General features: G+C 52.6%; 1 protein-coding gene across 3 annotated transcripts in view; it reads left to right on the top strand.

Moving 5' to 3' along the window:
* PUS1 (pseudouridine synthase 1) overlaps window positions 1-15,008 on the top strand; it is an 18,790-nt gene extending 3,782 nt beyond the window's left edge. The window contains exons 3-6 of one of the 3 annotated variants that reach the window (XM_032270871.1): window positions 544-681; window positions 8,429-8,531; window positions 12,862-13,553; window positions 14,647-15,008. In XM_032270871.1, coding sequence (XP_032126762.1) covers window positions 544-681; window positions 8,429-8,531; window positions 12,862-13,553; window positions 14,647-14,694 — 981 coding nt within the window. In that variant the 3' untranslated portion in view covers window positions 14,695-15,008. The remainder of the gene's footprint in view (window positions 1-543; window positions 682-8,428; window positions 8,532-12,861; window positions 13,554-14,646) is intronic. The other 2 variants (XM_032270872.1, XM_032270873.1) reach the window with 2 other exon arrangements.
* Window positions 15,009-22,969: the final 7,961 nt, after the last annotated feature.

Here is a 22,969-nt window from a genome sequence, read left to right on the forward strand (position 1 = left end):
TGCAATGGCGCGATCTCGGCTCACCGTAACCTCCGCCTCCCGGGTTCAGGCAATTCTCCTGCCTCAGCCTCCTGAGTAGCTGGGATTACAGGCACGCGCCACCATGCCCAGCTAATTTTTTGTAGTTTTAGTAGAGACGGGGTTTCACCATGTTGACCAGGATGGTCTCGATCTCTTGACCTCGTGATCCACCCGCCTCGGCCTCCCACAGTGCTGGGATCACAGGCCTGAGCCACCGCGCCCGGCCCATGGCACTGTTTTCTTAACTGACTAATGGTAGAAGTAGGTGTGTGTACAGGTTCAGTCAAACCTGTGTTTTGATTTCTTTTCATGCTACCCATCCCCTAGCGTGGAGCAGCCTGGGTCCAGGGCGACTGAGCAGAAAACAGTGTTTTCACACGAGTGTGGCAGCTCACACTTGTAATTGCAGCACTTCAGTAGGCCAGGGGAGCGCTTGAGGCCAGGAGTTTGAGACCAGCCTGGGCCACATGGCAAGACCCCCTTCCACAAAATATAAAACCTGTTTTTGTCTCCTTTTTCCAGAGGAATGTTGGGTCCTCACAATTCAAAACAATCGAAGATGACTTGGTGTCTGCCCTCGTCCGGTCGGGCTGTATTCCTGAAAATCACGGCGAGGACATGAGGAAGATGTCCTTCCAGCGCTGTGCCCGGACTGACAAGGTGGGTGGCGCCTTCTCCACCCTCCCCCGTGGGCGGGGGCAGCACCCGGCCCACGCTCTGCCCCAGTGTCTTGGTTTGTTAGGCCTCTTCTGAGCACGTGTGAGGCACAAATCAAGCCAGCCCACGCCTCATGCAGGCGAGGCGTCCCGGAGCCTGGCCAGCTCAGGCGTGGCTGATCTGGTGCTCCCGCCAGCAGGACTGTGTGCGGTCTCGGGTCTTTGCCCTCTCTCGTGTTGCCTGTGTTCTCAGGGACACACATTCCTGCCACTGGCACAGCGGTGGCCCCAGCATCTGCCTTCCGCCCTCCAGTCAGGCTCACTCCGAGGCAGATGCAACCGTGTGGCCGTAGGGCGGAGAGTCACACTTACATGACGCAACGTTCTCTTTTCCTTCTTTAGTGTTTTAGAGCCAGGGAGGGTCTCATTCTGTTGCCCAGGCCGGAGTGCAGTGGCATGATCACGGTTCCCTGCAGCCTCGAACTCCTGGGGTCAAGCAGTTCTGCCTCAGCCGCCTGAGTAGCTGGGTGTTTCCATCTGTTTTCATACTGCTGTAAAGAACTGCCTGAGGTTGGTCAATTTATAAAGAAAAGAGGTTTCTGCCAGGGACAGTGCTCACACCTGTAATCCCAGCACTTTGGGAGGCTAAGGCGGGTGGATCACGAGGTGAGGAGTTCAAGACCAGACTGGCCAACGTGGTAAAACCCCGTCTCTACTAAAAAATACAAAAATTAGCTGGGCATGGTGGCTTGTGCCTGTAATCTCAGCTACTTGGGAGGCTGAGGCAGGAGAATTGCCTGAACCCCGGGACCCAGGAGGCGGAGGTTGCAGTGAGCTGAGATCAGGCCACTGCACTCCAGCCTGGGCCACAGGGCGAGACTCCATCTCAAAAAATAAATAAATCAAGGAATAGAGGTTTCATTGACTCAGCTCCGCTGGCTGGGAGGCCTCAGGACACTGATGATCGTGGTGGCAGGCGAGAGAGTAAGGAGGGTCGTAGGGAGAGCCCCTTACAAAACCATTTCACTGTCGCGAGAACAGCAGGGGTGATGGGTGAACCGCCCCCACCACCCAGTCACCTCCCAGCAGCTCTTTCCCTAGACACACGGGAGTCACCATTCAACAGGGGGTTTGGGTGGGGACACAGCAAAACCGTGTCACTGCCACTGCAGGCACTCCACCTTGCCTGGCTAATTTTTTTTTTTTTTTTTGGTAAAGATGGCATCTTTTTTTTTTTTTTTTTTTTTTCCGCAACCTCCGCCTCCTGGGTTCAGGCAGTTCTCCTGCCTCAGCCTCCTGAGTAGCTGGGACTACAGGCACGCACCACCATGCCCAGCTAATTTTTTGTATTTTTGGTAGAGACAGGGTTTCACCGTGTTGACCAGGATGGTCTCGATCTCTTGACCTCGTGATCCACCCGCCTCGGCCTCCCAAAGTGCTGGGATTACAGGCTTGAGCCACCGCGCCCGGCCTAAAGATGGCATCTTGCTATGTCGTGCAGGGTCCACTCCCGGGCTCCAGTGATCGTCCCACTGGAGGTCCCGAAGTGCAGGGAGACACAGGCATGAGCTACCACATTTGGCTCAAGATTAATTAACAGTTCCCTTTTTATAAACTCAGCATGTTGAGGATATCCTCGTTTCAGTGTGTCATCACGGTGAGACTCTGTTCATGGGACCCATGGGATATTGTCTGCGCGTGCGAGTCCACACCCCTCACGTCTCCGCCACCCTGGCCCTGCTGCATGGTCTCAGCTGCCCGGGCCGGTGACCCAGCTCTGTCCGTTCAGAAGCACAGGGCTGAGTACCCGTTTCCTGTTGGTTTTTGCACCCACCCTGGATGCTGCTGCTGGTCTGTGACGCCACATTCCTGTGCTCGGGGCTGAACCACGGGATGAGCTGTGGGCAGTGGCTTGCCACAGGGAGTGGCGCTGTTTCTGGGGAGGTCCCAGCATTTGGGCAGATAGGGACAGCAGAGCCTGAGAGAACAGGTAGCTTTTCTGTTGGTTTGTTTGTTTCTTTTTTTTGAGATGGAGTCTCACTCTGTTGACCAGGCTGGAGTGCCATGGCGCCGTCTCGGCTCACTGCAACCTTAGCCTCCTGGGCTCCAGTGATTCTCCTGCCTCACTCAGCCTCCCAAGGAGCTGGGATTACACACACCCGCCACCATGCCCAGCTAATTTTTGTATTTTTAGTAGAGTCGGGGTTTCACCAGGTTGGCCAGGCTCGTCTCGAACTGCTGACTGTGGGTGACCCACCCACCTCGGCCTCCCAAAGTGCTGGGATTACAGGCATGAGCCACCGTGCCCGGCAACAGGTGGCTTTTCTGTAGCACAGAGCAGGCATCAGCGAATGTGATTCCTTCATCCTTGCTCTCCTGAGTGCCTGGCCCTGTCACAGGGTCCTCAGGCCACCTGAGGGGACTAGGGGAGTATCAGAGGCCTCACTTGTTACAGCTCAGGGTCCCCCGGGCATCCGAATGAAGCTATGGTTCTCGTTCCCACAGACGCCTAGTTTCAAGGGCACACAGATCCCTGGCGAATCCAGGGGCCTGTACCGGAGCCATTGTCCAGAGGGGAGAAGAGAGAGACCACACATGCACTTTTATTAGCTGGCCTGTGTGGTAGCACATGCCACATGGTCCATGCCCACACTCCTGTTTCCCTTCCAGTAGGTGGTGCTGATGCATCTGGCGGCTCAAGGTGGAGAGCTCTGTGGGGCTTGCTTACTGTCTGGTTTTCTTGATTCTTCCCCTTACAGCTCTCTGGCTGTTTTCAGGGAAGAAGAAAAGTAACAATTTGTCCAAGCTGATGAAGAGAGCAGTTCAGATTCGGGTCTTTGTATTTGTTTTAATTTCTGCTGTTATTCCAGAGATGGTGTCCTTCTGATAAGTTTTCTCACTTGGAACTGCAAAACCTGCAGAAGTAGACCCATGAGGTTGACATGGTCTCACCTGAGTGCCCTGCCCTTCAGATGAAAAAACAGCAACATTTAAAAATTTTTGTTATTTATTTCTTTGTGTGTATTTTTGCCGTTTAACATTTTGTTAGTTTTTGTTTTAGATTTTAAAAATAGCTTTGTTGAAATATAATTCACTCTTGGCCAGACACAGTGGCTCACACCTGTAATCCCAGCACTTTGGGAGGCCAAGATGGGCGGATCACCTGAGGTCAGGAGTTCAAGACCAGCCTGGCGAACATGGTGAAACTCCGTCTCTACTAAAAATACAAAAATTAGCTGCACCAGGTGGCCTGTGCCTATAATCCCAGCTACTCAAGAGGCTGAGGCAGGAGAATCATTTGAACACAAGAGGCAGAGGTTGCAGTGAGCCCAGATTGCGCCACTGTACTCCAGCCTGGGCAACAAGAGCGAAACTTCCTCTCAAAAAAAAAAAAAAAGTGTGCAGTTTAGGTTGGGTGTGGTGACTCAATGCCTGTAATCCCAGCACTCTGGGAGGCCAAAGTGGACAGATTACTTGAGGCCAGGAGTTCAAGACCAGCCTGGCCAACATGGCAAAACCTCCTCTCTACTAAAAATACAAAAATTAGCCGGGCATGGTGGCACACACCTACAATCCCAGCTACTTGGGAGACTGAGGCAGAAGAATCTCTTGAACACGGGAGGCGGAGGCTGCAGTGATCGAGATCACACCACTGTGCTCCAGCCTGGAAAAAAGAAGAAATATCCAGTTGGGTGGTTCCGGTATATTCACAGCCGCGCACCCGTCACCGCGGCCGCGCCCCCGTCACCGCGGCCGCGCCCCCGTCACCGCGGCCGCGCCCCCGTCACCGCGGCCGCGCACCTGTCACCACAGCCGGCCGTAGGACAGAGGACATCCCAGAGGTACCAGGTGGCCTTGAACTCTTGTCCCAGCACCTAGGTTGTGTCCGATAGTCTCACTTCAACTTGTCAGTAGACTGTTGGCGATGAGGGGTCTTTTCTTTCCCTTCTTTGGTGCTCAGTCTCTGGAATCCGTTGGGGATTTTCCCTAACGTTACCTTGTTTCCTGCAGTCACGTTCCAGGCGTGCATCTGGCCGGTGGAACCTCTCAGCAGTTTATCTCACTCTCTCCAACTTTTGTTTTGAAAATTTCATACCTTCATAAAAGTCTTAAGAATAGTGCCGTGAGCACCCACAGGGCCCCCCACAGTCATCAAGGTTAGGTTTTTCCATATAGCCATAGTTGCTTTTTTTCCTTTTATCTTTCTTTCCTCTTTTTTGAGACAGGGTCTTGCTCTGTTGCCCAGCCTGGTCTTGAACTCCGGGCTCAAGCAGTCTCCCCACCTTAGCCTCCCAGCGCCCTGGAATTACGAGTGAGAGCCACTGCACCTGGCCTTTTGTTTCTTCAAGTGGAAGCATGTGAGAGTAAGTTGCAGACATCATCAGCCGTTACCCTGTGACATGTTAGCCTCGGTCTCCTGGGGACTGTGCCGTCCTCCAGCAGCCTCACACTAGGAATTATCGCCCTTGCGAAATTCAGCATTCATAGAATCCCATCGTCCAGCGTGCTGTCTAAAGTAGGAAACGGGCTTTTCAGCTTCTTTGATGGGGTATGCCTTTTATTGTTGTTAACTGATCTTGGATCTAATCTAGGATCATTTTTGGCATTCAGTTGTCATGTCTCTTGAGCTTCCTTTAATCGAAAATGATCTCCTAAGCCGGGCGCGGTGGCTCACGCCTGTAATCCCAGCACTTTGGGAGGCTGAGGCGGGTGGATCACCTGAGGTCAGGAGTTTGAGACCAGCCTGACCAATATGGTAAAACCCCGTCTTTAAAAAAAAAAGAAGAAAAAAAGAAAATGATCTCCTTGGACAGGCATGGTTGCTCATGCCTGTAATCCCAGCACTTGATGAGGCTGAGGCGGGGGGATCACCTGAGGCCAGGAATTCGAGAGCAGTCTGGGCAACATGGCAAGATGCTGTCTCTACAAAAAAATTGAAAGATTAGCCAGGCGTGACGGTGTGCCTGCCTGTAGTTCCAGCTACTTGGGAGGCTGAGGTGGGAGGATGGTGGAGCCGGGAGGTAGAGGCTGCAGTGAGCCATGATGGCACCAGCACCCTCCAGCCTGGGCAACCGAGTGAGATGCTGTCTCAAGATAAAAACCCAAAAAACAAAAATAAACAATTGCCTTGCCTCCTTTCTATCCTTCGTGATGTGACATTTTTGGGCAGTTAAACCGGTTCTGAAGAATGTTCTCAACCTGGATATCCCTGGTTGTTCCCTGTGATTAGATTCAGATGAAAAATGTTTGTGACAGGAATGCTGAGTGTGCTACACTGTAGTCTGTTTTCTTTGCATGCATATTTAGAAGGGTTTTTAGAAATGGTGACTGAAATACATAGGAAAGTGCCTGTAACGTCACTGTGAGGTAAAACATGACGCTAAAGTGAGCACCTGGGTCGTTATCACCGAGATCAGCAAACAGGACCCGGCCAGCGTTCCGGAAGCTCCCATCACATGTCTTCCCTCTCCCTGGAAGTTACTGCCATGTGGACTTGTGTGAAAACTTGATTTAGGCTGGGTACGGTGACTCACCGCTGTAATCCTAGCACTTTTAGAAGCCTGCGGTGGGAGGATCGCTTGAGCCTGGGAGGTCGAGGCTGCAGTGAGCCAAGATGGCACCACCGCACTCCAGCCTGGGTGACAGAGCAAAACCTTGTCTCAAAAAAAAAAAAAGCAATAGCCAGGTGGGAGGCTCATGCCGATAATCCCAGCACTTCAGGACGCTAGGGCGGGCGGATCACAAGGTCAGGAGTTTGAGACCATCTGGCCTGCGTGGTGAAACCCCGTCTCTACTAAATCACACAAAAAGTTAGCTGGGCGTGGTGACGAGTGCCTGTAGTCCCAGCCCCTTGGGAGGCTGAGGCAGGGGAATCGCTTGAACCCAGGAGTCGGAGGTTGCAGTGAGTTGAGATCGCACAGCTGTACTCCAGCCTGGGTGACAGTGAGGCTCCGTCTCAAAAAAAAAAAAAAAACCTATAGAAACTTACTTTTAAAAAAAAGGCGTGATACACAAACAGTAAAGTGTGCTACTCTTAGGCGTAAGCTTGATCAGTTTTTTGTTTTTTTTTCTTTTTGAGTTGGAGCCTCTCTGTCTCACCCAGGCTGGAGGCAATGGCTAGATCGCGGCTCACTGCAGCCTCCACCTTCCAGGTTCAAGCGATTCCCCTGCCTCAACCTCCGAGTAGCTGAGACTACAGGCGTGCACCACCATGCCCGGCTAGTTTTTGTATTTTAGGAGAGATGGAGTTTTACCATGTTGGCCGGGGTGGATGGTCTCAAACTCCTGACCTTGTGATCCATGCGCCTTGGCCTCCCAAAGTGCTGGGATTACAGGTGTGAGCCACCGCGCCCGGCCTTGATCAGTTTTTGCCTTTGTACCCACCTGTCTATGCACTGCCTGTCCTCATAAGGCCCCGCCCTTTCCCCCAAGGCCTGTGCTGTTTGACTCCGGTGGGGCCTTCCTCCTCACTCTGCCCTTGGTTCTAAGTTGTGTTTTCTTGTATCCCCAATCCTTGGGAGTCATATATATGTATATATATTTTTTTGAGATGGAGTCTGGCTCTGTCACCCAGGAATCCAGTGACACAATCTTGGCTCACTGCAACCTCTACCTCCCAGGCTCAAGCAATTCTCCTGCCTCAGCCTCCTGAGTAGCTGGAACTACAGGCGTGTACCACCACTTGTGTCTGATTTTTTTGTATTTTTAGTAGAGATGGGTTTTCACCATGTTGGTCATCACCTGACCTCAGGTGATCCGCCTGCCTCGGCCTCCCAAAGTGCTGGGATTACAGGTGTGAGCCATTGTGCCTGTGCCTGGTGTTTCCATTGTGCCTGTGCCTGGTGTTTTCTTTGTTTTGTTTGAGACGGAGTCTCACTCTGTCGCCCAGGCTGGAGTGCAGTGGTGTGATCTTGGCTCACTGCAACCTCTGCCTTCCAGGTTAAAGCAATTCTCCTGCCTCAGCCCCCTGAGTAGCTGGGATTACAGGCGTGCGCCACCACGCCAGGTTAATTTTTGTATTTGTAGTAGAGACGAGGTTTCACTACATTGGCCAGGCTGGTCTCAAACTGCTGACCTCAGCCGATCCGTCCACCTTGGCCTCCCACAGTGCTGGAATTACAGGTGTGAGCAGCTGCACCTGGGTGGGAGTCATTTTTTTTTTTTTTTTTTTTTGAGATGAAGTCTCGCTCTCTCATCGGGCTGCAGTGCAGTGGCTCCATCTCGACTCACTGCTACCTCTGCCTCCCGGGTTCAAGCGATTCTCCTGCCTCAGCCTCCCAAGTAGCTGGGACTACAGGTGCGCACCACCAAGCCCAGCTAATTTTTGTGTTTTTAGTAGAGACGGGGTTTCACCATGTTGGCCAGGCTGGTTTCGATCTCTTGACCTCGTGATCCGCCCGCCTCGGCCTCCCAAAGTGCTGGGATTACAGGCGTGAGCCACTGCGTCTGGGCGGGAGTCACGTCTTATGTGGGACTTTGTTTCTGTCTGCACAGGGTCGTATTTATGCTCCTCTTTTAATGGTTTTTCTTGGGCCTTGAGTTCATTTGTAATAGTTCATTTCATAAGTGTTCTTGCAGTCAGCTCATTGGTAGAGAGCTTTATCTTCATGTGGATGATTCCCTCCAGGTGCATTTCTAACCGCGGAACTCGTGTGAGACGCCGTAAGGGCCGTGTAGTCCTCCTGTCTCAGAGGCCTGTGTGCAAGGCCCGAGGGATCCACCTTCCATGGCACGTTCTGCTTTCTTTACAGGGTGTATCCGCAGCCGGCCAGGTGGTATCCCTGAAGGTGTGGCTGATTGACGGCATTCTGGAAAAGATCAACAGCCACCTTCCCTCTCACATTCGGATTCTGGGTAAGCCGTGCGGTGCAGGCGGCCGCACGCCTGGTCGTAGGTGTCCTTGCAGAGACGTGAGGCTCCGCGTGCCGCCGCCTTTCCCAGATGTCTCCGGTGCAGAAGTGTCGGCAGAGCTGCTTTGCAGTTGCTTCTGACCTGCAGAAACAGGAGCAGCGAGACGGGAGGAGGAGCCGCTCGTTTGCAGTGCTTGTTGCTCCGCGGGTGCCTTGCCAAAGCAACACTGGATGTGAAAATCCAAATTCACGGTTAAAATGGGCAGTTGTTCCCTTTTACTGCAGGACTGATAAGTGGAATTTTTAGGCCTTCTTAAAATGTGTCTGCCTTTAAGTGGCAAGTACAGGCAACTTACATAGATCCATTCATTCATTCAGCTTGTTTTTGGGAGTCTCGCCCTGTCACCGAGGCTGGAGTGCAGTGGTGCGATCATGGCTCCGTGCAGCCTTGGCCTCCTGGGCTCAAGTGATCCTCCCTCAGTGTCCACTGGAACTGGAACTACGGGTGTGTGCCGCCACACTCAGCTGCTTTTTGTATCTGTAGAGTTGCGGTCTCATTGTGCTGCCCAGGCTGGTCTTGAACTCCTGGGCTCACTTGGTCCTCCTGCCTTGGGCTACCAGAGACCACTTATACTTAATGTAATTCCAGATGTGGTCAGGTGGGAATCGATCATCTTGCCCTCTGTTTTCCTGTTTTTATCTAATCCCAAGAAAACAGAGCTGTTGTCTGCCTGACTGCTCTGCTTAGAGAGGTGTTTTTTTGAGACAGGGTCTTGTTCTCTCGCTCAGGCTGGAGTGCAGTGGTGCGATCACAGCTCACTGTAGCATTGACCACCTGGGCTCAAGAGGTCCTCTCGCCTCAGCCTGCAGGCTGGGACTCCAGGCACACGCCACCACGGCTGGCCACGTTTTTAATTGTTTTGTAGAGATGGAGTTTTGCCGTGTTATTCAGGCTGCCCCCAACTCCTGGGCTCTTATCAGTCTGCCCGCCTCAGCCTTCCTAAGTGTCGTGATTACAGGTGTGAGCCACGGTGCCCGCCCCACAGCCTGGCTGTTTTCAGGTTCATCCATGCGGTCGTGTGTGTCAGCCGGCTGCTCCTTTTCGTTGCTGAGAGGTATTCCATTATGTGGCTGTGCCACGGAATTCCATTATGTGGCTGTGCCACGGATTGTTGATAGACTCACCTGCGGATGGACGCTGGGCGGTTTCCAGCTCTTGGCTGTTGCAAGTAAAGCCGCTATGAACATTTATGTACGAGCCATAAATAGGATTCAGTAACCCTTGTTGATTTTGCCCACTGTTAAGTGTGTGTGTGTGTGTGTGTGTGTGTGTGTGTGTGTGTGTTTGAGATCGAGCCTTGTCTGTTGCCCAGGCTGGAGTGCACTGGCACGATTCGGCTTGCTGCAGCTCACACCCGCCTCCTGGGTTCAGGTGATTCTCGCACCTCGGCCTCCTCAGTAGCTGGGACAACAAGTGTGCGCCACCACGCCCGACGGATATTTGTATTTTTAGTGGAGACGGGGCTTCTCCATGTTGGCCAGGCTAGTCTTGGACTCCTGACCTCAGGTGATCTACCTGCCTCGGCCTCCCAAAGTGCTGGGATTACAGTGGGAATAAATAAAGCTATTCCCACTGCACCCGGGAATAGTTTTATTTATTTATTTATTTATTTTTACTTACTTATTCATTTTTTTTGAGTCAGCATTTCGCTCTTGTTGCCCAGGCTGGAGTGCAGTGGTGTGATCTCGGCCCACTGCAACCTCCGCCTTCTGGGTTCAAGCAATCCTTCTGCCTCAGCCTCCCGAGTAGCTGGGACTACAGACATGCACCACCACGCCCAACTAATTTTGTATTTTTAGTAGAGACGGGGTTTTACCATGTTGGTCAGGCTGGTCTCGAACTCATGACCTCAGGTGATCCACCCGCCTCGGCCTCCCAAAGTCCTAGGATTACAGACGCGAGCCATCACGCCTGGCGATTTATTCATTTTTTTGAGTTGGAGTCTCGCTCTTGTTGCCCAGGCATGAGCGCAATGGTGAGATCTCAGCTCACTGCAACCTCCGCCTCCCGGATTCAAGTGATTCTCCTGCCTCAGCCTCCTGAATAGCTGGGATTACAGGCATGCGCCACCACGCCTGGCTAATTTTGTATCTTTAGTATAGATGGGGTTTCTCCATGTTGGTCACAATGGTCTCAAACTCCTGACCTCAGGTTGTCCCTCTGCCTTGGTCTCCCGGAGTGCTGGGATTACAGGCGTGAGCCACCCACTGGGCACTAGTTTTGTTTTTGTCATGCTGGTCTTCCTCTGCCTTCTGATAATTCCCTCCTGAGAAACTTCCCATAGAATAAGTCTTCTGAAAGTCACGTTTGAGGTCTCTTCCCATTCATTTGCATGGAAAACATTTGAGTATTCTGTAGATGAATCCCCATCAATCGTGCTGGACCGTGCCATGTCAGGTAGCTGCTGTCGCCCACACGCCTCGGTGCCTGCCCCAGGGTCCTCCCCCAGGCCTGCAGCATGGCCACCAGCCGGCACTTTTCAGCCTTTCGTAGCAGTTATGTTTTGAACAACCAGAATGACGCTTGCAACGCATCCTTGTGATGTTCAGTGTTTATGAAATGGAATCTTTAAAACCAAGAAAACAGAAAGGTCAGTCAGAAATCCAACATGACCGGAGACCAACGCACGAGGCGTGGGGCGCGAGTGCTCACGGAAGCCGCGCGATGAGCGACCCGGGCCGGGCAGGCTGTGTGGAGGCACACGGCCCAGGCCAGTCCTTGAAATGTGAAACTCTAGTTGGGTATTACACTCCTGGCTGGGTGGGTGGCTCACACCTGTAATCCCAGCACTTTGGGAGGCTGAGGCAGGTGGATCATGAGGTCAGGATTTCAAGACCAGCCTGACCAACATGGTGAAACCCCGTCTCTGCTAAAAATATAAAAATGACCCGGGGTGGTGGTGTGCGCCTGTAGTCCCAGCTACTCAGGAGGCCAAGGCAGGAGAATCACTTGAACCAGAGAGGCGGAGGTTGCCGTGAGCTGGGATCACGCCACTGCATTCCAGCCTGGGCAACAGAGCGAGACTGTCTCAAAAAAAAAAAAAAATCAAACTCCTGAGGTGAGGTGGGCTGCAGCAGCTGGAGGGACCTCCTGTCCCAGCCACAGTGGAGGGTCCTGGAGGAGGCGTGTGGCCCAGAGCCGTGTCCACGCAGAGCTTTCTCCACCTACGCCCTGAAGTGGGTGCCCTCGGTGGGGGTTCTTCCAGAATTCTTCCATTTAAACATGGATGTCCGTGACAGATGGGATCCCCCTGCATATAGGTCTTCATTTGCCTTTGATTTTTGCTGGATCAATATTTAACAAATACTGAGCACCTGTGAGGTATGGCTAGCCCTCAAGGCATCATGGAGGAGACGTGCTCCTGATTGACGGGGCCGCATCCTACTTTACCCGGCGAATATTCTAGATTAGATCAGTCTTCCGTTGCTGGTGGCTTCCAGTTTTTTTTTAATTGCTGTTGAAAATAGTGCTGGCTGTGTGGCCTTCACAGTAGGACTCACTCTGGCTTCTGGGCTGGGGCTGCACACTTCTTAGACATCTGGTGTTGTGATCTGGGGTGCAGGCTGCACCAGTTCACACTGGATCCTTTGCCAGCAATGGTTTTGTTTTGAGATGGGATCTTCCTCTGTCACCCAGGCGAGAGTACAGTGGTGTGATCTTGGCTCACTGCAATCTCCACCTCCCAGGTTCAAGTGATTCTCCTACCTCAGCCTCCTGAGTAGCTGGGATTACGGGCGCCTGCCACCATGACTGGCTAATTTTTGTGTTTTCAGGAGACGGGGTTTCACCATGTTGGTCAGGCTGGACTCGAACTCCTGACCTCAGGTGATCTGCCCACCTCGGCCTCCCAAAGTGCTGGGATTACAGGCGTGAGCCACTGTGCCTGGCTGCTTTTGTTTTCAGTTCACACATAGTAATTGCACATACTTATATACAATTATGTGTGATATTTCCAGTGATGTGTAATGATCAAATCAGGGTAATTAGTATAATACATCCATCACCCCAAGCATTTCGTATTTCTCTGTGTTGGAGACATTCCGTATCTTCTCGTTATTGGAAAATGACAGTAAATGGTTGTAAATTCAGTCACCTTCCAGAGCCCTGCACCTGTCCCTCCTGGGCCCACTCCCCAGCCTGTGGCTGTTCCCTCCCCAGAGAAGCTAGTGCTTGCTGGAGCCTGGCCGGGGCGCACACTGTGTTCAGGCTGCTCCTGGTCATCGAGGCGTTTCTGCTCACCGGCCCTTCTCCCCCCTGACCACCCCTCCCCTAGGCCTGAAGCGGGTCACAGGCGGCTTTAACTCCAAGAACAAGTGTGATGCCAGGACCTACTGCTACCTGCTGCCCACGTTTGCCTTTGCGCACAAGGACCGCGATGTGCAGGACGAGACCTACCGCCTGAGCGCCGAGACGCTGCAGCAGGTTAACAGGCTCCTGGCCCGCTACAAGGGCACGCACAACTTCCACAATTTCACGTCGCAGAAGGGGCCACAGGAGCCCAGCGCCCGCCGCTACATCCTGGACATGTACTGTGAGGAGCCCTTTGTGCGGGAGGGCCTGGAGTTCGCCGTGATCAGGGTGAAAGGCCAGAGCTTCATGATGCATCAGATCCGGAAGATGGTCGGCCTGGTGGTGGCCATCGTGAAGGGCTACGCCCCTGAGAGCGTGCTGGAGCGCAGCTGGGGCGCAGAGAAGGTGGACGTGCCCAAGGCGCCGGGACTCGGCCTGGTCCTGGAGAGGGTGCACTTCGAGAAGTACAACCAGCGCTTCGGCAATGATGGGCTGCACGAGCCGCTGGACTGGGCGCAGGAGGAGGGCAAGGTCGCGGCCTTCAAGGAGGAGCACATCTACCCCACCATCATCGGCACCGAGCAGAACGAGCGCTCCATGGCCCAGTGGCTGAGCACCCTGCCCGTCCACAACTTCAGCGCCACCGCTCTCGCGGCAGCTGGCACAGGCGGCAAGGTAGGGGCCCGGTCCCAGCAGTGCTCGGCAGAGTGCGGGCCCACATTGCCCCCATTGTGCAGAGTGAGCTGAGGCACGGAGAAGGGTGCCACTTCCCCCAAGCCACAACGGCTGCCCCCTCCCACAGTCGAAAGGCACCCACTTTGGACTATGGGAGAGCCGCTCCATGGTCAGGCTGCTGCCTTAGAACTAGAACACTCAGGATTGTCGGTGTGGGAGCGAATAGCTAAATGAACGAAATTGTCATTCTCAGTTCTTTGCTCTGGGGTGAGAGTTCTTTCATGGTGGACCAGTGAGGTTTCAAAGGGTGAAATTCCCAGGCAGGGCAGAGGGAGATTCTTCCCGTCCTCTAGAGATCTGAGCACGGAGTCCTTCCTGCGCACCTGGGCGGCGAACTCAAGTGTATGCGGGCGCCGGGGAGCTGAGGCGGGCAGGCGAAGGGCCGGGCGCTTGGTGGGCAGTCGCATAGATGGGGCGATGAGAGGCCCCCAGCCTCTCATCGGGGTGGCAGGGGGTGGGGGCCCAGCGGTGGCCTGGCGCCCTCTTGTTTCCTCTGAAGCGGGGCAGTCGCAGCTCAGTGGCAGCTGGTGGTGGCCATGTTGGAATATGACGGTGACAGCATGCTTGAATGTTGTCAAGCAGGAGAAAGCAAGCTTGCATGCTCGTGGGGAATCTTCCCTTTTTAAGTCCTGGTGGTTAACTGTCCCAAGGCCAGTGCAGGGCGGGCCAGCTTGGCCTGGGCCGGATTGCACTGCTGTTGACCCCACTGAGAGGCCTAGATGCTTCCAAGGCGCCTGCATTTGCTGTTGCCAAATGGCCCCATTGTGTTTTCCCCTGTGCTCGCTGCGGCCTGTGAGGATGGGAGGGAGCCTAACACAGGCCCCACTGGTGTCCCCAGCCCTGGGCTTTTCCTGCGCAGTTTCCTGACCTGGGTAAGAGTGACCGAGATGAACGCCGGCGTCTGCTCCTCATGAGGGATGGGTGGGGGCGAGGCTTCTGTGCCGAGCCTGTCACGGGCACCTCTCGGTGTTCCAGAGCAGCCCTCGTGCGTGGGAGAGTGCCTGCCTCTCATTCTCCATCTGCTCTTCTGCAGCTGCCCGGTCCCCTGGAAGGCAGTGAAGGGGACGGAGACACCGACTGAGGCAGTGGGAGCTGCCAGCCAGAGCACCTCTGAGCAGCTCACAGTCTGTGCCCAGGCGCGCCACCCCAGTGGGCAGCAAGAAGCTGGGATCGCTGCAGCCGTGTTTCCTGGCCGTGGGAGCCGAGGCGTCTCAGGCATGCCTGGCAGATGTGGCCCGGCGTTGAAACCTCAGGACCTTTCCTTGTAGGAACAGCCTTCTCCAATCTGTTTTCAGCTCTTGCATTGCATAGATGAATTTCAGCATGTAAAGAACTATTTTTTTAAAAAAGTGATTTTCTTATTAAACAAGTGCTCATTTTGCTTAGTGAATCCTTCGTTCCTCTTTCTCTTAGTCTCTCTTTTACATTTTTCTGTCCAGAGAGATGAGCAGAGCATGTTGTCCTGTTGGGAATAGATATTGCTGAATAAGGCAGGCAGACACAGGAGGTGGCTCAGCCTATAACTCCAGCACTTTTGGAGGCCGAAGGGAAGATCGCTGACTTTAGGAGCTCAAGACCAGCCTGGGTAACATGGCGAAACCCTGTCTTTTCAAAAAACGAGCCAGGCTTGGTGGTGTGCCCTGTAGTTCAGCTGCTCAAGAAGCTGAGGTGGGAGGGTCACCTGAGCCTTGGGAAGTTGAGGCTGCCCTGATCGCCACTACACTCAAAAAAAAAGCCACCTGTGGCCTGCTTTCTGCAGGGTGGGGCTGTGGAGGGGCTCTGGAGCAAAGGCCACGCCCACCCACCGCACCCCTGAGGCATGGCAGCCCCGGGCTCCTCTTCCTAGATGGCTCCGAGCATGTGGCCTTTGCCCTGGCTGAGGTGGGCACATGCCTCTGCGCTGTCCAGGTGCCAGCCAGGTGGGGGCTAGGGCAGAGAGCAGAAGGAAGAGGTGCGTGTCAGAACAGGCCCCTAGTTCAGCTTTCTGGAAGACAGCACCAGCAGCTTTACGTCATTGGCCACAGGTGTGTCAGCCTCCCTTGCAGCTACCGTCCCTAGCCACAGGGAGGCTGGGGAAGACTGCTTTTGAAGTGGTGCTCAGTGCAGAACAAAACACCTTGCGTTGTCCAGGAGCCGGGGATCCTTGGCAGGAAGGCTGCCAGGAGCCAGAGGGGCTGAGCGGGGGAAGTGCTGTGCACAGATGCGGCCTCCCAACCTGCAGCTCACGGACACCCGTGACCAGTGCGCTGGTACCCAGTGTCCCGGTGGCGCACGTGACTAATGCGTACACGCCTGATGTCCCAGCAGTGCATGTGACTGATACGCAGGTGCCTGTTGCCCCAGCAGTGCGTGAGGGCACATGAGTGACACACATGCTGTGCCCACGACTCGGTGGACGCCTGTGGGTGGAGAGCAGTGAGGAGGACAGGTAGGCTCGGGAGACGCTTCGGACAGTGAGCTCCAAGGGTGTAGGGGCCCAGCAGAGCAGAGCTGGTTTTAGGGGTTTTGGCCAGAGGAGCAGGGGGGCTCGCTGGATTGGAAGCCAGCGAGTGCAGGTGTGAGGCCCACTGGGCTTTGGGTTTGAGGAATGGATGAACTGGGGCCGTTAACTGGAATGGGAGACAGGGAAAGGAATGGGTTTGGAGAACTAGCAGGATCTTGATTGTAAGCGTGTTAATTTTACCTGTAATAGGACTTTATTACTTTTTAATTTTTTTTTTTTTTTTTTTTTAAATAGAGACAGGGTCTCACCCTGTTGGCCAGACTGGTCTTGAACTCCTGACTTGAGGTCATTGGCCCGCCTTGTCCTCCCAAAGTGCCGGTATTACAGGCGTGAGCCACCGCAGCCAGACGGACTTTTATTTATTTGAGACGGTGTCTTGCTCCGTTGCCTAGGCTGGAGTGCAGTGGCGCAATCTCAGCTCACTGCAACCTCTGCCTCCCAGATTCAGGCGATTCTCCTGCCTCAGCCTCCAGAGTAGCTGGGAGTACGGGTGTGCACCACCACACCCAGCTAATTTTTGTATTTTTAGTAGAGACAGGCTTTTGCTATGTGAGCCAAGCTGGTCTGGAACTCCTGACCTCAGGTGATCCATCTGCCTTGGCCTCCCAAAGAGCTGGGATTACAGGCGTAAGCCTCCGCGCCCAGCCTGGGGGACCCATTTAAATCACCTTTAATGATCCTGGGGTATGTGATATTTTAAAATAATACGTATACATGGAAGGAAATACAAAAACATAAAAAAGGGAAGTTGCCTTTCGTCCTCTAATTCCCAGTATCCTTGTCCAGAGGCCACTGCTCTTGCCAGTGTCCTGTGGCTTCTGGAGAGTTCCGTGCATATATAAGCATGCCTGAACTTTTGCAAAGGTGGCAATGCATCTCCAAACCCGGGATAATGTTTTCACTGCTCTGTGGTCGGCAAAAGGTTTCTTTTTCTTTTTTTCTGTTTTGAGACAAGGTCTTGTTCTGTCGCCCAGGCTGGGGTTCAGTGGTTCAATCAGAGCTCAGGACGGCCTCCGCCTTCTGAGCTCAAGGGATCCTCCAGTGTCCTGGGCAGCTGGGCCTACAGGCGTGCCACCCTGCCGGGCTAATTAAACAGATTTTTTTTAGAGACAGCATCCTGCCGTGTTGCTCAGGTGGTCTCAAACTCCTGGCGTCTAGCGATCTTCCTGCCTCAGCATCCCGATGCGCTGGGATTGTGAGCTACTGTACCGGGCCCAAAGATTTCTTAAGATGCAAAATGAAAGAACAAAAGGATACATTGATTTTCGCCAAAATTAATAGCTTCTCATTGAAACAGCCACTCTGAAAAATGTGCCGAGCCCGTCATTTCACTCAGTATTTCAGGCCTGGGAATGAAGCTGGAAGTCAGGTGGGGACGGGCGTTTCTCAGCGTAGATGAGCTAGGATGGACACGTCCACCGTGCGGCGGTGCTCCGTGTCCCCGTGGGCAGCACCCCCTGTAACGTGGTCCCGAGTCCTGCACTCATGGCTGAGTTAGCACTTCACATCACTGACTCCTCTCTCCTTCAGCCACTTCATCCTGGCTGCCCCCGCCTAGATTCCACAGTCCACCTCTTCCAGGATTCTGTGCCTCCTTGAGACGGGGCCATGGCATGAACGGCCCTAGCTGTGGTTTTACCCAACGGCTGGCCTTCTTTTTTTCTGTAATGGTGTCTCGCTCTGTCACCCAGGCTGGAGTGCATCGATGCGATCTCAGCTCACTGCAACCTCCAGCTCCTGGGCTCAAGAGATTCTCCTGCCTCAGCCTCCCGTGTACGGTTCAACAGTCACCGGAAGTTTCCTGGCAGACGGTCCCATGGCACTTCCCTAAATCGGTGCCTTTTCACCAACATACCCCATCGCCTCCATGCTCCTCACACCAGTGACCACTGTCCCACGCTCTCGGCAGGTGGGTCACGCCCACTGCAGGACAGAATGGACGTCAGGAAACGCAGCTCCCATCTCCTGTGTCCCCACCCAGGCTTGCGCTGCCTGCTTTGCATTGGAAGAGGCTCCCTCTCTAGTGCCAGTGCCCTGGATCTGTCCTCCGTCGCCATTGTCCTGCCTGCTCAGGGCTTGACCTGGGAATCTCTCCTGTACCCTCAGCATGTCCACTGCCTCACAGCACTTGAACGTGCAGAATCACTCCTCTCTGTTACCCAGCTCATTTTATTCCCTTCCACCTTCCCTCTGCCTCTTCCCTTTTACAGCCAATTTTTTTTCTCTTTAAAATTTTCAGTTTATTTTATTTGCATTTTGTGGAGGTGAGGTCTCACTATGTTGTCCAGGCTGGCCTTGAACTCCCCGGTTCAAGTGATCCTCTCATCTCAGCCTCTCAAAGTGCTGGGCTTACAGGTATGAGACACTGTGCCCAGCCAAAACTTCCCAGTGTGCTGAAAGTTAAGCATTCATCACTTCACCTCACAGCCCATATTTCTTCTTTAAAAAATAAATTCAGACATAATTCACATGCATACCATAACAGTCACCCTTTTAAAGTCACCCAGGCTGGAGTGCAACCTCCGCCTCCCGGGCTCAAGTGATTCTTCTGCCTCTGCCTCCCCAGTAGCTGGGATTACAAGTGTCTGCCACCACACCCAGCGATTTTTTGTATTTTTAGTAGAGTCAGGGTTTGACTATGTTGGCCAGGCTGGTCTCGAACTCCTGACCTCATGATCTGCTTGCCTCAGACTTCCAAAGTGCTGGGATTACAGGTGTGAGCCACCATGCCTGGCCAATTCAGTGGCTTTTAGTGACTTTATAAAGTTGTGTAACCATCAACACTATTTCATTTCACAACATTTTTGTCAACCCAGAAAGGAGCCCTCACATTCATTTGCAGTCACTGCCTGTGCTCTCCCCACAGCGCCCGCAACCACTAATTTACTTTCTTTTTTTCTTTATTTTTGAGATGAAGTCTTGCTCTGTTGCCCTGGGCTCAATCTTGACTCACTGAAACCTCCATCTCCTGGGCTCAAGCAATTCTTGTATCTCAGCCTCCCAAGTAGCTGGGATTACAGGCGTGCACCACCACGTGCGGCTAATTTTTGTATATATATTTTTTGAGACAGAGTCTCACTCTGTCTCCCAGGCTGGAGTGCAGTGGTGTGATCTTGGCTGTCTGCAACCTCTGTCTTCTGGGTTCAAGCAATTCTCCTGCCTCAGCCTCCCAAGTAACTGGGACTATAGACACCTGCCACCATGCCCAGCTAATTTTTGTATTTATTATTATTTTTTTTTAGTAGGGGCATGGTTTCATCATATTGGCCAGGCTGGTCTCGAACTGAACTTGTGATCCGCCTGCCTTGGGCTTCCAAAGTGCTGAGATTACAGGCGTGAGCCACCGCACCTGGGCAATTTTTGTATTTTTAGTAGAGACGGAGTTTCACCATGTTGGCCAGGCTGGTTTTGAACTCCTGACCTCAAGTGATCTGCCTGCCTTGGCAAATCTCAGAAATGCTGGGATGACAGGCATGAGTCAACGTGGCTGGTCTAATCTACATTCCACCTCTATGAATTCATGAATTCTGTAGATTTTATATAAATGGAGTGAAACTATGTGGCCCTCTGCGTCTGCCTGGCTTTTCTTTTGTGGGTAACCCCCCATATAGGCACCGAGGAATGAGAGCTAAGCAGAACCCTGGCACAGTTAGGGCTTGAGGAATATCTCACGTTATAGTGTTACTACTCAGCTATTTCCTTTTACATAATCCTTTACATAATCATATATTAGTTTATAGAAATAGGGCTTGAAGTCTCCCTTTATATAATCCTCTATACATAATCATATAATTGTTGATAGTATGAGTGCCTAAAGAATATTTCCCTACGTATATACCTATAATTATATCTTAGTTCATAATCGGAGGAATGCCTAGAGCAGACACAGTGCAGAGCATGATTTAAGGGAAAACAGTTACACCAGGACAAGATCCATGGCCCAGGCGGCAGCGTTCAGTATCGTAAAGATCCCTGCTGTATGGCAGGCTTGGGGTGAGAGCCACTCCTCCTGAAAAGGAGTTGTAGGACCTTGCTCCCGTTCTTGTGGAAGGCTGTCCTCCGAACGACAATCCATCTTGGTGACTGTGAACTTTATCAGCTCTTGCTACTGTGCTGCTTGAAAAGCATCTTCCCATAGAACCCACTGGAAGCTGCCAGAAGGTGGCGGTAACCTTGACAGCTCTGTCACTGCTGTGTGACTTAAAGCATCCTCCTATAAATCTTCTTAGAAGTAGTTTGCCCATAGATAGAAGTACTGCACACTGCACCCTCTTCACTGCGCACGGCCCACCTTCAAGCCTCGGTGACCTAATGGGGGTGGACCCCTTACCGCACACGGCCCTTGCCCTCATGGGAATAGGGCCCTTGCCTTTGTTGGAACGGTCCCCTTGCTGTGCGCTGTCCACCTCCTGGCCTAGGTGACCTAATGGGGGTGGACCCCATGTTTTATTGCTCACGACCCTATCACTATCCTTAGAGATGATTTCACTCACTGCCCTGCCCCCTAACCTATACACAATCAATACTCACGCTTCTAGAGATTCGGGGCCTCGCTGCTCGCTCGCCAGCCTCGGCTTATAGGTGGCGTGGCCCCCTGAGCCCAGCTGCATTTTCTTTGTACTTCTGTGTCCTGTCTCTTTATTTCTCGGATCCAGCGCCTCAGCACAGCATAAGGGACACCCCACGACCCTGTGGGGCACTCAGCCCTACATCTTTCAGGATGATGTTTTCAAGGTTCATCCAAGTTCCATCCTTTGTCAGTGCTTCCTCCTTCCCCAGCCCTTCTTTTTGTGCTGGATAATATTTCATTATAGGGACGTATGACATTGTGTTTGGCCACTTATCCGCTGATGGATATTTAGGTTATTTCTACTTTTTGGCTATTCTGAATAATGCTCCTAACAACATTCGTGTACATACTTTTCTGTGGATATGGGCTTTTCCCTTGGGTATAACCTTACGAGTGGGATGGCTGGGCCATGTAGTAACTCTATGTTTAACTTTTTTTTAAATAGTTTTTTTCTGAAACACCATGTGTGTTTAACTTTTTGAGGAACTGCCACCTATTTTCCAAAGTGGCAGCGTATGAGGGTTCCGATTTCTTCACATTCTCACCTGCACTGCTGTTACCTATTTTTTCCCTTGAGTCAGGGTCTTGCTCTGTTGCCAGGCTCGAGTGCAGGGGTGCGATCACAGCTCACTGCAGCCTGGAACTGCTGGGCTCAAGCCATCCCCTTGCCTCGCCCTCTCAAGCAGCTGGGATTGCAGATGCGCACCAGCATACCTGGCTGATTTTTAAATTTTTGGGGTCTTGCTACAATGCCTGGGCGGGTCTTGAACTCCTGGGCTCCAGTGATCCTCCCTCCTTAGCCTACAAAAGCATTGGGATTACAGGCGTGAGCCACCATACTTGGCCTGTTACCGACTTTTTGATTCTAGCCATCCGAGTGGATGAAGTGGTATTTGGTTGTGGTTTTGATTTGTGTCTCCTTTATGTCTAATGACACTGAACATCTTTTCCTGTGCTTGGTCATTTATACGTCTTTCGAAGCATACATGTTCAAGACCTTTGTCCATTTTTAATGTTATTTTCTTTTTTTGTGACAGAGTCTCACTCTGTCACCCAGACAGGAGTGCAGAGGCATGATCATGGCTTCCTATACCCCCAACCTCCTTGGGCTCAGGTGGTGCTCCCTCCTCAGACTCCTAAGCAGCTGGGACAGGTGTATGCCACCATGACTGGCTAATTTTAAAACTTTTTGTAGAGGTGGGGTCTCTCCATGTTGCGCAGGCTGGTCTTGAACTCTTGGGCTCAAGGGATACACCTGCCTCAGCCTCCCAAAGTGCTAGAATTACAGGCAAGAGCCACCATAAATTCTTTATTTTGGACACAAGTTCCATATCAGACACATGATTTTCAAGTATTTTCTCCTGTTGTGTGGATTATTTTTTAAAAATGGTGTTATTTGCAGCACAAAAGTTTTTAATTTTGATGATGTCCAATATATCTATGTTTCTTTTGTTATGTGTTTTCAGTGTGATATCTGAGAAACCATTTCCTAACCCAGAGCCCTGAAGATACACGCCTATGTCTTTCTTTATCTGGAGACATAGCTCTGTCGCCAGGCTGGAGTGCTATGGCACGATCTCGGCTCACTGCAACCTCAGCCTCCTGGGTTCACGTGATTCTCCTGCCTCAGCCTCCCGAGTAACTGGGATTACATATGCCCACCACCAGGCCCAGCTAATATTTTGTATTTTTAGTAAAGATGCGGTTACACTATGTTGGCCAGGCTGGTCTGGAACTCTTGACTTCAGATAATCCACCTACCTCAGCCCCCCAAAGTGCTGGGATTACAGGTGCGAGCCACGTCCATGTTTTTGAGAAAGAGTTTTATCATTTTTGGCCAGGCTTGGTGGCTCATGCCTGTAATCCCAGTACTTTGGAAGACCGAGGCAGACGGATTGCCTGAGGTCAAGAGTTCGAGACCAGCCTGGCTAACTTGATGAAATCCCGTCTGTACTAAAAATACAAAAAATTAGCCGGGCGTGGTGGTGCGAGTCTATGGTGCTACCCGCTCGGGAGGCTAAGGCAGGAGGATCACAGGAGTGCAGGAGCTCGAGGCCAGCCTGGGCCACACAGGGTTTGGGTCTTCCATGTGAGCCTGGTTCATCTGGTGAATCTGCAGGGAGTGTGAGCTGGCAGGCCACTCCTGTTCCACGTGGGCTCGTTTCCCGAACTGCGCGTGGAAAAGCCGGGCTGCTGCGCCTCCGTCAGTCTCCGCCCCCGCCCCGCCTTCATCCGTCTCGGCCCCGCCCCCTCCCGTCAGTCTCGGCCTCGGCCCCGCCCCCT

The sequence above is a fragment of the Sapajus apella genome, unplaced genomic scaffold (assembly GCF_009761245.1).
Source record: "Sapajus apella isolate SASKATOON/1434 unplaced genomic scaffold, GSC_monkey_1.0 scaffold218, whole genome shotgun sequence".
Classification (NCBI taxonomy): domain Eukaryota; kingdom Metazoa; phylum Chordata; class Mammalia; order Primates; family Cebidae; genus Sapajus; species Sapajus apella.